Below are 14,071 nucleotides of genomic sequence, written 5' to 3'. Positions count from 1 at the left end.
TGTCATTGAGTTTTGTGATTTTTTTCAAGTGCAGGCATCAATTTTGTGGCAATAGCTAATGAATACGGACAATAGAAGAAAGAGTAACTAGAATCTGGTGAGGCCAAAAAGAAACAAAAAACAAAACCCAAAAAACTGAATGTCCACTGCACTCCGTGTTATAAATGGGGAAACGGAGGCACAGAGAGGGGAAGACACTTGCCCAGGGCGGCTGGCTGGTAAGTGGTGGAGGTGGGATTTGAACCCAGGCATTCTGCCCTCAGACCCCATCCTGGAGAGAAAACACTCTGACCCCTGAGGGGTGAGAGGTGGTGAGGCCAGATCGCTTCTGCAGTGGGGTAAGACCCTGGCTGTTGCCTGCCACTTCCGCTGAACCCTGGAGACTGTCAGTTTGAACATACGCTTAACTTTATTCCAACAAGGATTTCTTATTATGTGCGTGTATGTGTATTTAATAATGTTAAAGCACTTGTATGTCATGTGTGACAGCAGGGTTTTTTTCATCCCAACTTTAAAGCGCTACTGGGAAATAATTAGTGCTACCAGAGTCAAAAACAATGGGACCCCATCAGAAAAGACAGTCTCAGAAACTCTTGGATCTTAATTGAACAATTACCTCTTATGCCTGTGAATAGTTCATTATTACATGCACTGTTATTATTGGCTGTTATTATTGTTTTAGATGAATGCTGGGGAGTTTTGTTTTTTAATCAAAAGTCATTTTCAACCATACTGTTCATCTCCTCCCGGCGTTCGCACGCTTCTGACATTTCCAAATGTAATAATGTAGTTGGCAGTCAGTCTCCACACCTTGCCCGGATAACGGTGTATTCTGATCACTCTGGTTGCTTGGACGGGGTGGTTAAATACTCCAGGCCTCTGTTTATACTGTTATTAATTTTTGACTCCCTGGCAAAAGCATTTGCATGAGAATAGAGCACGTCCCGTCTTTTATTTTTTAGGAATCTGAAGTCATGGGGGACCATGGGGAGATCCTTGTTCATCCCAAGCTTTTGAGACAGAAACAAAAGGAGGTGGTGGTGATGGAACCAGAGGACAGGGTAGAAGGGGCATTGGGCAGTGGAGACCCCAGCCTGAGGGATGGAGGGCGGGAGGCTGGGTCAGGGGAGGCCAGGCTGGGAGTCTTGTGTTTTTGGAGGGAAGCACAAAAAGGAGAGAACAAATGAACACACATGAGGCACCTGCCATGTGTTAGGCGCTGTGCTCAGTGCTTGGCGTTCATATTTCAGGAACCATGTGTGGGACCTCATGGACTGGTGTGGATGCCTCTCCAAAAGTCATGACTCTCTTCCTTATTCACAGCACCTCATTTTGTTCAGAGTTCTCCACTCTGCTCTACAGTCATGGGCTTTCGCCGGGCCAACCACTGTGACTCTATCTCCCTTACTAGGTATTGGTATAGGAATAGCCATGTGAACCAGTTCTGGACCGTGAGACAGAAGGGAAAGTCTGCCGAAGGAGGAAGAATTCTGGGGGAAAAAAGAGAAATATAAAAAACACTGTCTTCTTTTTTGCTGGGCACTGTCAGGTCTGGATGTGATGCCCAGAACTGCAGCAGCCATTTTGTGACCATGAAAGGGCTCGGTGGAACAGACAGGTGAAAAGGACATGGGTCCTTGATGACACCATTGTGCTATTTAATTAACGAACCCTGGAGCTACCCTACCATAGAGTTTCTTATGATTGTTTGAGATAATCAGTTTTTTTTCCTCATTTATACCAATGAGTCAGGTTTTCCTATTACCCTGCCAAAATCATGAAGATACAAGAACAAATTTTTCTGCCTATTTTGCAGATGAAGAAAGTGAGACCCAGTGAAGTAAAGGCATTTGCTGAAGCACACACAGGCTGGATGTGGTGGACTCAGGATTTGAATCCTCTGGCTTAGAAGGAGACCCCTGCTGGGGGGTGGCAGGATTTTTTTTTCTTTTTTTTTTTAGCGATTTGGCCTTTCCACAGCACGGGGACATTCTGTTTTTCTATAGCAACAGGCTGTGATGGCTTCTAACAGGTGAAGATGGAACAGGTTGGGTGGAGATGGGACTCAAACCCAGATCCCCATATCCCAGCTCAGAGTCTTCTCAGCGTCATCAGAGACTCCCCCCTCAGTTTGGGATGTACCCACTGGATCCCACAGATCTGCCTTTGGCCACTACAGGGTGGGGCGGCTGGTCGTGGAGATTGGCCACCAGGGGCTGCTGTAGTCACACCCGGGAGTCTCCTCGGAGGAGGCCTTAGGGAAACTTGGAACCTGGGGACGTGTTCGGGAGCCCCTAGAGTGAGCTCCCCATTAAGTGAGGCTGACGTTACAAGACTGAGGAAACCCTGCCACTGCCACTCCCACAAGGAGAAAAAGGAGTCTATATCTGCCTCTGGAAAGTCTAGGACCTAGTTGCTGTGTGCTCTCAGGCAAGTTGCCTCCCTTCTCTGAACCTTTTTTCATTTTCAAAATGGAGGATCATCCCCAGTTCTCAAGTGAGGGCTCCTTTCTCTCCCTGGTGGTCTTTCCTTTCTTTGGGGCCTAGCTCTACACAGTGGACAAAGGCCAATTAGGACGTGAGGCCCAATGACTCAGGTCAGGGTTGGATTCCAGTTCTGGCTCTGCAGCAAACTCATTAGGAGTCTTTGTGTTGCAATTGGGGAAACTGAGGCCCAGTGAGGAGAAAGGACTTAGTTTCCCCAATTGCAACACAAGAGTAAGGACTCAGCATTTCCTTAAGTCCCATTTGTTCCTTGGGATGCTAACACAGGAACAAAAACTTAGGTGATCGGAAAAAGTTAGGGAAATGCTGGGTTAAAGCTGGAAGGGTATCTTGCCTGCAGGACTTTTCAGAGCCTTTAATATGCTAATGTGATTTGTGCATCTCCAAGGTGGTGGGGGGGAGGGGGACATAGGCATCTATTTCTCAAACTCTTTTAACCTAGAAACCCACTTTCCAAGGTGAAAATCAGCCAGACTAGGTGAAGACAGAAATAATACATCTACAGAATAGGATCTGTACTGCCTAGTGGATCTGACTACCTGTCTCCTCTGTTCAACACCACATGGTACGTGCATTGTAATTAGTTTCACTTTACATTTGAGACATAAGTGGCTCAAAGAGGGGCAGTCACTTGCCAAAGGCCACATGCTGGTGGGCGGTAGCCTCAGGACTGGAACCTTTGGACCCCACTGCTCTGGGGGTGGGTCCCACTCACAGGACTAATTTGCCCTGTCATCCTGATCACACATCAGCTGATGCCATCCCAGTCCTTCAAATGCCTCCACTCCCTTTGACAGAGGCTCAGAGAACTGGAACCAAGGCTCAGAGAGGCCATACAAGTCACCCAGGGTCACACATGGAGTCTATGAGGACACTGAGGCCAGTTTTTCCTGACTCCTCCCCTCCTCCTGCCACTCTTTAGTGAGCTGGTGATGGTGATGATTTAAACAAAAAACCTTTTGTCCACCGGGTTTGCCCGCCCCCCTGGCTGGGCCCCCTTCCAATGGCCAGCGAAGGGGGCCCTGTGGCGGTCGTGTGGGCCCTTTAAGAGCACCCGGGACGCGCAGGCGCAATACAGCGCAGGGGGAAACCCAGGCGCACGTGGAGTCTCAGATGCAGTTCAGAGCTGAGCGGTGCGGGTTCGAATTCGCTGCTTGGAGGCAAGGCAGGGCTCGAAATGGGAGCGGGATCTAAAGGCTGGGCTGAGTCAGGAAAACACGGAGCCACCCTGAAAAGGTGAGTGTTCCCCACGTGGATTCCCTCCACTCAAATGTTTGTCGAAGCCCTCCCTCCAGTCTGATGCCTCTGGAAGATGGGGTGATGTTCTAATTGCTGTTATGACCTGAAGTGGTAGTAATAGATGCGGTTCTGGGCCAGCCACACGTGGTTACCGTATTGGACAGCTCAGCTCTAACTGGGGGTGAACCCAAGACAGCTACACGGAGAAGAGGCGCCTAGCGTCCTTTTGAAGAGACAGGCTTGCACCTCGGGTGGGGGGAGGGGGCTGGATCGGCTGGCAGCGGCTCCCCTCTCCCTCGTTCACCCAACATGAAGTCCCAGCGGCGCGGGGTGTGGCAACTGAGGCCGGACCTGCGTTCCGGAGCCAAGCAGGCCATATTTGGGGGTCGGTGGTAGTTTTAGTCACTGCATAGCATAGCAGTTAAGAGCTTAGACTCTGAATCAGAGGGCTGGTGTTCTACCCGAGCTGCTTCTCTGCTCTCCATCCTCAGCTGTGTGACTTTAGGCAAAGTGATTGCTCTTCTTTGGGCCCATATCACGTGCACCTGAACAGTTGTGAGGACTAAGTACCATTTAGTGCTGAGCCTGGTAGCCAATCTGCCTACAGCAACTGGGCTGTCTGTAATTGTAGTAATGATAACATCGTTATCACCTGCGCTGCTCCTCCAATGTGGTATAAAGGGCAGGAGTGCCTCACGCCAGAATGACGAGGCTGGAGGACCCTTTGAGATCAGCTAGCTCAGCTCCCAGGGAGAAGAAACCTGTCCAAGGCACCCAGGGAGCCAGTGCTAGGACACAGCTAGAACCCCAGCTGGGTCCTGGGGCCATGCCCCGACTGGCTGTGCTCCGTGCCTGCACCTGCCCTGCTTGCAGACCCACCCTGCAGAGGGTAAGATTCTTCCCAGGATAGGGGGAGGGACCTGACCTGGAGGGTGGCTCCCATCTCTGTCCTCTCTCCTGATGCCCCAGTGTGGGTGGGCCTGGTGGTGGGCCCAGGATGTGGGGGCCTGGGCTACCTAGAATTGGTGCTGGTAGCGCCTTAGAACAGCTGAGCCACAGGCTGCCAAGCAGCCGTAAACCTGGCTGTAGACCCTGCTGCTCTGTCCCTCTCCCAAGTACCCGCACTGTGCTGTGGTCTCCTTGAATCCCATCTCTGGTTCTGGCACTGCCCCCTTTGGGGATGGACCTGTTCCGGGTCACTCAAAGTACTGTCGGTAGGATTTGCACCCAGGCTAGCTCACTCCAGGGGCTGGGTTGCCCTGGGTGCTGCGATGCCCCCAGGCGTACTAGTGATGGATGAGGGTGGAGCGTCGAGGCAGCCTGGCCCAGGGTGTGGGGCTTGATGCTGGAACCTGGCTCCCTCTTACCATCCTTGTGGCCGTTTCTCAGATTCTCTGCATCCTCATCTGTAAAGTGGGGATGCTTTTATTACATACCCGAGAAGTCTGTCATGAGACTCAAGTACGTGTGGTCAGAAAAGCACTGTGTCAGCTGCCGTTTACATCCTATTTGTGATAACTCCCAGGGGCCTTTCACGCAGTGCTGACTTCCCTAGCTTGTCACCCAGCAGGACCCCTGCTCCTGCTCTCCAGGGCCTGGGTGGTGTGTTTGGTTCATTGACCCAGCTCAGAAGGGCTCGGGTCCCGCCCTGGACACAGCCTCTTCCTCTCAGAGTCTCCATGTGCTGCCAGGCTCAGGGGTCTGGCCTTAGGGAGGTGGGTGTCTGCACTGCAAGGTCACATCCAGGGTGTCCCCTCTGTCCCTCTTCTGCCCTGAACCTACCATGCCAGGCATCCAGACAGGGCTCCATGCATGAGAGGGGAGGCCTGAATCAGACTGGGGACTCCCCCTGTTCAGACACTGGGCCAACAAGCCAGGGGAGAAGGTGGGGACAGGACGTGAGGAAGAGTCTGTGCTTTGCTGCTTGAACTACAACTTTCCACAGACTTGCTGTGTGACCTCAGGCAGGTCGCTTCACATCTCTGAGCCGCTTCTTCCTCTAGAACACCCGCTACCTTGCAAGCAGTGGTGAGGCTCCAAAGAGCTGCCGTGTATAGGAAAATGGCCAGGCACACATAAGTGCCTGATAAATGCTGAGCATCCTGGAGCAGGGATGGTCTCCTGGACATCCCCAGGCACCAGGGCACGGGGTGGGTGTGTACTGGGGCTGGCCAGGGAGATGGCCACTGCTCAGCCACTTTGGCCTGTCCCCAGCCACTCTGCCTCCAGGGAAGCAGGGATGGTGCCAGGCACAGAGGAAGAGCTGGGAAGGAATTTAGTGATGCAGGGGAACACCAGCCCCAGACCACCTCTGTACCCCTCAGGGAATGAGCCAGAGCGGCCCGGGCTCAATTCTGTCTCGGCTGCTCTAGGACCGATCACTGACCCAACTGAGTGGCTGACACGTAAACAGGGTAAATGACAGTGTCCACTTCGAAAGAGCTGGAGAAGTAAATGAAACATTGCATACGAAGTGGCCCAGCAGAGGAGGGGCCAGGAGGTTCCTGGCCTGCTTCCGAGGGCTCCAAGCCCAGTCAGCAGGGGAGGAGACAGCCCGTTTTACTCCTAAGGGGAGGAAGGAAGAACGAACAAAAACAAGAGCTGCAAAACATCCCACAGCTGAGACACCATCTGTGTTTTCCTTTTTTTTTTTTTTTTTTCTTTCTCTTCGTTTTTAAAACAATATAGTGCAGACCGCACTTCTCACAGTAGAATATAATGGTCAATTTTAGTATAAAAAAAAAACATTCTCAGAGATTTGTAAATGCACTTAGTACTTGAACAGGCCTTGGAGAGAGATACAGTACCGCTTCTGGAGTGCCAGAGGGGCCAGGACTTGGGGAAATCGGGCCTTGGAGACTTAATGGGGGGACCCCCTGCCTGCCTTATCCCCCGGAATGGTGTGGGGCAGGCCTTGGAGGGTGGCTTGCAGGAAAAGAGTTGGATTGGATCTCCCAATTAAAACCAGCAGGTTGCCCCCGGAACTGGCTCCTAGGAGAACCCCTGAAGGAGGCGGGGTCTGGTCCCTCTGACATTGTTAGCCCCTATGGCGCCTTTGTGCACATGGGTGAATGGTGCCCCTTCCTCAAGATTCAGAAAATTGCTGTAATAAATATACAAGTCTAGGATGCAAATGGTGTCTCCTCAGATGAGTTGCCTTGTGCAGTACACAGCCTGCACAACCGTGCCCAGAAGCCCTGTAAGATGTACTGAAGGGAAGGGAGAAGGTGGTAGTCCAGGGTTTGGAGAATGGAGATGGGAATCTGTGTTGGGAAGGAATGGTGGGGAGGGGAAGAGAGTCTAGAAGAGGAGGAGCAGGGGGACCTGTAGTCCCCGGAGCCTGTATTCGAGTGGTCTTCACCTGGAGAGGGCAGTGAGGGCGCTGTGGGCTCGATGACTTCCTCTAGGCCCCCTCTGCTCTTTTTCCAGGAGACTGGGGAGCTCGTGGAGGGAGGAGCTGTCTAAGACCCGGGGGCCGCTCTGATCCCACCCCTACTCTAGACCCTAACATTTCCTTCTGCATCCCACTGTGGTCTGACCCCCTCTCCCGGAGAGCCGGAAAGAACCACTTCTGTTTTAAGTGGTTTCTCTCTCCCTGCCTCTGCCAGCTTGGATGGAGGAAGGTGTGGATGTCGGCAGCTGCCCCCTGGCCCTCCGCGTGTCCTGGGGCAGCTGATGGTGGGGAGGGGCCTTGGCGAGTGAGGTCACCTTGCCACTCCATGTCAGCAGCAGCTGGCAGCAGCCGGCCTGGCTTCCCTGTGGGTATAAATGGGCACTCGGACACAGCGCGGGGCTGGCGCCCCCGCCCCACGTGCTGCCCACCCTGTTCTGCGGCCTGCCTCCCCCCTGGGCGCCCTGTCCGTCTGTGCATCTGCCAGGCAGGCCTTATCTGTAGACGGGCAAGCGGATGTGGGCGTGCTGGTGGTCGAGCAGCCGGGGCACAGCCACCGTCTCGTAGCCCTTGCCCAGCATCTGCTCCTTGATGCACGGGGGCCGGATGTCGTTGATGAGATACTCCAGTGACTGCAGGCTGCTGCTCAGCACGGCCGTGTTGCACACGCTTTTGCTGGGCAGGCCTGAGAGGGTCTCCGCCGGGGGCCCCGCCAGCTCCCGGGCCGCCCCCGGCCCCAGCTCGGTCACGGCCACTGCCGCGGCTGCCGGATTGTAGCAGTCGCTGGTGGGGGTCACCAGCACGCTGTTCCAGGGGGCGGCGAAGTACTGGCCCACGGTGAAGCTGGTGGGCAGCCCCACGCCGCAGTTGACGGGCGACCCGCCGGCCCGCTCGTATACCCGCCCCCCACAGGCCTCGGGGGACTTGCTGGCCACCGTGCCGCAGCTGTAGGCCCGCAGCGGCTGGGGCGGGGGCGGCGGTGGCGGCTTCTGCGGCCACAGCAGGTAATCCAGGCCTCCGTCTGCGTACCCTGTGGGCTTGGTGGCCCCAGCCAACGTCAAGGCCGGCGTGCTTCCCTGGCCCAGCTCGGCGCCCTTCCGGCAGTCGGGTGGGCCGGCAGTGGCCGGGTAGGCCAGGCTGGGGAAGCTGGGCGCTGGGCCGTGCTTGGCTGGGCTGGGGTGGGGAACGGCCACGGCCTGGCAGGCGGCGGGCGCAGCGCCTGGGGCCTGGCACTGGTGGTTGAGCTGGTAGAGGATGCTGTGGATGGAGGGCAGGTTGGAAGGCGGCAGGGGCAGGCCGCGGCCGGGCAAGGGGATGACGGAGGCCGCAGTGGCCGCGGCCGCGGGCAGGCCGGGTGGTGGGGCGGGCGCCTCGGGTGGCTTGGGGTAGGCCAGGGACCCCAGAGTGCTGGGCGCCGGGTAGGGCGCGATGCCCACCTGCACGGCGGCCGGCGACAGCTTGGTCCGCTTGCCCTCGGCGCTCTTGAGCACGCTTTTGGTGAGCCCGGGGGGCGCAGCCACGCCGGAGGAGGAGACGGCGGCCTTGACGACGGCGAGCAGGCCCTGGTAGCCGGCCGTATGCGGCGGGTAGGGGCTGTAGCGCTGGCCACTGGTGTCGTAGCCGTTGACGGTGCGGCTGAGGTGCTTGTGCTGGGGCACGCGGATGTTGCTGGGGAAGATCTTGATGGAGAGCGGGCTGTTGGCCACCTTCTCGGCGTAGGCGTCCAGCTCGGCCGGGCTCGGGTAGCGGGAGGAATGCATGGAGCTGGCCACCGTCTCGCCTGTGGGGACACGGGAGGGGAGGAAGCACAGGTGAGAGCCGACCCTGCGACCCGGCGAGGCCCGGAGGCCGCACCCCGCCACTGTCCCCGGAAGGACTCGCCAGCCACCCGTCCCTCGCTTTTTCCATCCAGTCACTTGCTCCTTCATTCATTCTTTCTAAATCGTTAAGCTTCGGATCAAAGTGTAAAGTACGTTAAAGGAAACTGCATACATCACAAGCCGGCTGTACTTTCACAAACAGAACACACTCATGTGACACCCTAGGTCAAGGGAGAAGCCTGTGCCAGTCCCCAGAGGGCCCCCTGCGCCCCCTCCTAGTCAGTACCCACACCAAGGGAACGGCTCTCCTGGCTCCTGACGGCGCGGACTCGTGGTGCCTGGGCCTGGCACAGGTGAGCGGGGATCCTGCAGTGCACGCTCGTTTGCACTGTCGGGTCTCCGCCGCTTAAGGTTATGTTTCGAGGTTCGTCTGGGTGGCCATGGGCGTGGCGGTCTGTTCATTCTCATGGCCGTGTGATGTTTGAGTGTGACTACATCACAGTTTACTCATCCTTCCCACTGCTGATGGCATTTGGGTCATTTCTGGTTTGGAGCTGATACAAATAGTGTGACAGCCCCTGGGGCACGTATTCAGTGAGTCCTGCTGGGAATAGGCCCAGGAGCAGAACTGCTGGGACAAAGGAGAGACGAGAACGTTCAGCTTCAGGAGAGAATGCCCAACAACTTGCCGAAGAGACTGTGCCAGCTGCGCTCCCCGCACACCGCCTCCCACCCCAGCACGGGAGTTACGGGGGCTCTAAGCCCTCCACTCCTCCTGCCTGGTACCGTCGTCCATTGTATTAGGTTGGCCAAAAAGTTCGTTCAGGTTTCCCGTGCCATCTTATGGAAAAACCGGAATGAACTTTTTGGCCAACCCCAATACCACCACTCTGGTGGGTGTTCATTCCGCCCCTTTACTTGTCCTCTCGGCGCCTCATCTGTAGAATGGGGTGATGATGGCCCATGGATGGCTCAGTGAGTTGCTACATGGCCTGGCGCAGGGCAAGTTGCCGCAGGTGGCTTTCATCCTGGTGCTCACCGACCCTCGTTCAACCAACAGGCAGCCGGGAAGGAGGGGTTTTGCCCCCGCTGGCTGCCCCTCCCCTCCCCAGGTCTGCCTGTCACCTGCAAGACCTGTGTGGTGGCCACTGCCTTTTTTGTGAGCTGTCAGCACGTCAGCTGAAGGGTGTACTTTGTTTATTTATTTATTTTTTTGGCCATGCCGCACAGTTTGTGACATCTTAGTTCCCTGACCAGGGATTGAACCCGGGCCCTTGGCGGTGAAAGCGTGGAGTCCTAACCACTGGACCACAGGGAAGCTCCCTGAAGAGTGTACTCTGTGTGACAGGCTGACTGTCCCCACCGTCAGTGGGCACAACTGGGCCCTGCTGTGGGGGAGGCGGGTTGCCGGTGGGTAGACCCCCTTCTCCCATCCAAAGCCCCTCCCTGGTCCTAAGACATTCCTCAGTGCCGCCCAGGACCCCCTCTGGGGCGGGGAGTGGAGCAGGAGGCCTGCGTGAGGCAGATGGAGAGACCCTGGGCTTTGGAGCTGGCTGCCTAGGTGGAGTCCTTCTGGTTGCAGGGCTGTGTGGCCCTGAGCAAGTTGTTGGCCTGGTCGAGCCTCAGTTTTCCCACCTGTGGAATGGGGATAAGGACTGTGGCAGATCTGCAGGGCGGCCTCAAGGAATGTCTGTGCCAAGGGGCCGAGCAGGGGGTGAGACAAACAGTAGGTGATGGGAGATCGTGACCTGGCTGGGCCCTTGGGTGAGGAGGACCCTACAAGGTCTCATGGTGCACTGCCTTCCTCTCGGCCCTGTGGGCACCCCTGGGACCCAACAGTGACTCCTGCGGGGGTGTGGGGGGGTGTTCACCACTCTGAACCTCAGTTTCCTCATCTAAAATGGGGTTACACCGCTGCCAACACTGCCTCCCAGGAGGGCTGTGAGGCTTTCGTGAGTCGTGTGGTGGAGTGTTAGCAGAAGTGGGTCTAAGTGTGTTAAGACCCCTCCCACCTGCCTGGCACAGGGGTCTTCCTGGGAGAGGAAGGGGTAGGGCTTGTGCATGGCTGGGCCTGGCATTGTGGCTAGGACACAGTGCAGACCCCACCGCCTTCTTTAGGTCTTCCCACCACATCCCCTCCTTCCCGAGCCTCACCCGACTCCCTTGTGGACTTAGAGCCAGTCTGAGCAAAATGCATGCCGTGATGGGGGAGCCTCACCCCCAGGGCTTCAGAGGTAGCTTTCTGGAAGAAAGGGCATCCCTGCTAAAGGCAATGGCGAAAGGAGCGAGGAGGGAGGAGAGAAACATATTCCAGCAGAAGAAACTGCACAGGCAAAGGTCCAGAGGTGAGGAAGCCTGTCCCGGTGGGAACTATAAACCAGAATAAAAGCAGAAGCCCAGAGCAGGCATGCAGGGGAGGAAAGACCACGACAGGCAGCTCAGGAGGGTGTCGGGCCAGAGCAGGGCCTCTTCGCTGTGGGGCAGCGGTTCTCAATGGTTCTGTCCCCAGGGCACACTGTTGACATCCGCAGACGAGTTCGGTTGTCATAGCTTGCAGAGAGGGTTCTACGGCAGCTAGTGGGTACGGGTCAGGGATGCTGCTAAACGCCCTGCGATGCACAGGACAAAGACCCCACCACAAAGACCTGTCAGGCCCCTAGTGTCTGCACTGCTGTGCTGGGAGCCCTCGCCCAAGGCATTGGCAGCTGTGGAAGGTTCTAAGCAGGTGAGGGGCAGGGCAGGCCTGCATTAGGAAGACCGTTCTTCTCTGCCCTGAGGCGCAGGGATGTGGTCTGACCTGGGCAGGACAGTGGGGAGGGAAGAGGGTGGCGGCACCGAGTACCCCAAGGAGGCTGGGGCAGTGCCCCTCCATCCGTGTGGCCTAACCTGGGCCAGGTGGGTGGAGCTGACCCCAGGCCCCCCATCCTGACCCTGCCTGGGGCAACCCCCACTCCTAAGTGGCCTAAAATAAACTCGGTGTGGAGAATGGAAATGTCACTTTGGCCAACGGGGGAATCTTTCTCCGAGATTGGATTTAAACTACATTATACAAGCAATTTCATGGGCACTTAGCGCCGCTCAGAGAGTCCCGCAAAAAAGGGACCAGCTCTTCATTTACCAGCCGTAAATCAGCAGTTGCTATAATGAGCACAAAAATGTCACTTTTATGCAATTTTACAGATGAACAAAACTGGTGAAATTAACTGTGGTAACCTACTATAGTCAGCAAAAGCAGCTGCCGGGGGAAAAAAATTATATCTGTATGTATTTTTGTTCCTCTTAAACTCTCTTCCCAAGCAAGTTTCTGCCATTGTGGTGTGAAAACTCATTTGTCCTCACCCGTATACTTTCATTTGGAGTTTATCTTGAGTATCCAATGAGCCACCAACTGTGAAAATGATTAAATCTACAAAATCCATCTAATGGATGGAATAAATTAGGTGCTTAAAACCTTAAGAAGAAGAAAAAAAAAAGAGCAATGCCTGTTACTAGTTTCCATTCATTGAAAGAAGGGGCCCATCTGGCCCCTCTGCTGGTCAACAGGGCTCAGCCAGGGTGCGTTGGTCCCTCCAGTTTGTTGGAGCCAACGGTGGTGCCGTGACACAGAGGCCGTCCTTTGGTGAGCGCTTAGTATATGTGAGGCCCCCCGCCTACAGCTTTTCTCCACGCCTCTTGTTTGGAGCACCTGACAGCTCCGAGAGGTGGGAGGTGGTCCCATTTTACAGATAAGGAAGCAGACAAGTTGTGGCACTTGGCAGGCAGCCTCCAAGATCTGTCCCCGACCCCAGTGTTTCTCACCTCCTGGTATTCACGCCCTTCCACTCCACATGGGGCTGACCTGTGTGACCTGTAAGATACCCTGGAAGTGAAGGAGTGTGACTTCCAGGGCAGGGTCGCGGAAGGCTCTGTGGCCTCCTCCCCTCTTGGATCACTTGCTCTAGGGAAGCGGCCGCCTGTGAGGATGCTGGAGCAGCCGAGGGGGGGGCCCCCATAGAGGGCCACGTGCGCCTTCTCGGGGGCAGGTCTTCCAGCCCTGGTCAAGCCTCCAGAGGACTGCAGCCCCTGCCAACATCCGCCTGCAGCCTCACGAGAGACACGGAGCAGAGCCACTGGCTAGGTGGCTCCTGAGCTCCTGACCCACGGAAACCGTGAGAGACGGTGCGTGACACTGATGCTTTAAGCTACTAAGTTCTGGAGCAACTTGCTACACAGCAGTAGCTAACTAATCCAGGCCCCCATTTTACAGAGAAGGAAATGGAAGCTTCCCGAGAACACACAGCCGGGGAGGGGCTGAGCTGGGATTTGCCTTCCATGTCATCATCCCCTCACCTGCACCCCAAGGCAGGCCCCAGCTGAAGCCAGGAGACTCCCCCTCTTCCTCCTTAGAATTAGGAGGCGGACAGTCCTGAGGAGGGACCATAGAGTCAGCCCGGAGGCTCAGAGAGGCAGGAAGTGACCCATCAGAGGGCACACGGCCGGGCAGCTCTCACGGCTGCCCTCGGCTCCCGGAGACTGCCGGCTGGCGGCCCTCGGCAGGCCTCCCCTGGACATGTGCTTGTCTCTGGGTGGCCGTGTGCCAGGGTCACCCTGTTCCAAACCTGGCCTGATTGCTGCACCCCTGGGAGTCTTTGCATCTGCGGCCTCTACTGTCTCCCTTGTTCCCGAAGGGCTTTCTGCTGAGCCACCCCGGGGGCCTCAACCCCAGCCTTGTCCACCAGCGTACAGTAGCCCTGGCTTGGGCGGGGGGGTCCTCTGGCCACCCGGGCCAGGCTGGGCCCCCGAGTCCCGCTGGGCGAAGGCTCCTGACCCTCCCCCGGAGGTGGGCACCACCACCAGTGTTCAGTGCAATTGCACAGCCCCATTTTGGCAAACGTCATGACACAAAAAAGGCCTCACGTGAAGGAACCAGCCAAGCCAGCTGTTTGCGGCAGGCTTCTATGCAGTGGCAAGGATGGGGGGCAGCGCTCACGGGGTTAATGGGCAGAGGAGGGGACCCATGGCCCTGTGGGCCCCCTGGGGAGCCCCAGGGCCCACCTTGCCTGGTTCCCTGAGTTGGCCAGGGCACCCCAGCGAAGGTTCCATCGGCGCCTGGTGCATCGCTGCAGGCACCATGGCAG

General features: G+C 56.5%; 2 protein-coding genes across 7 annotated transcripts in view; one reads left to right on the top strand and one right to left on the bottom strand.

Annotated features, from left to right (window-relative positions):
• Positions 1 to 14,071, top strand: part of TRPV4 (transient receptor potential cation channel subfamily V member 4) — a 75,606-nt gene that overhangs the window by 39,575 nt on the left and 21,960 nt on the right. The gene's annotated exons all lie outside the window — the stretch shown is intronic.
• The window catches only part of FAM222A (family with sequence similarity 222 member A), a 55,166-nt gene continuing 48,654 nt past the window's right edge, over positions 7,560 to 14,071 (bottom strand). Inside the window, exon 3 of the mRNA XM_032602900.1 lies at positions 7,560 to 8,914. Coding sequence (XP_032458791.1) covers positions 7,629 to 8,914 — 1,286 coding nt within the window. The 3' untranslated portion in view covers positions 7,560 to 7,628. The remainder of the gene's footprint in view (positions 8,915 to 14,071) is intronic.

This window comes from Phocoena sinus, chromosome 14, assembly GCF_008692025.1.
Source record: "Phocoena sinus isolate mPhoSin1 chromosome 14, mPhoSin1.pri, whole genome shotgun sequence".
Classification (NCBI taxonomy): Eukaryota; Metazoa; Chordata; class Mammalia; order Artiodactyla; family Phocoenidae; genus Phocoena; species Phocoena sinus.
The sequence above is the reverse complement of the archived record's forward strand: the minus strand, read 5'-3'. Positions and strand labels throughout refer to the sequence as shown.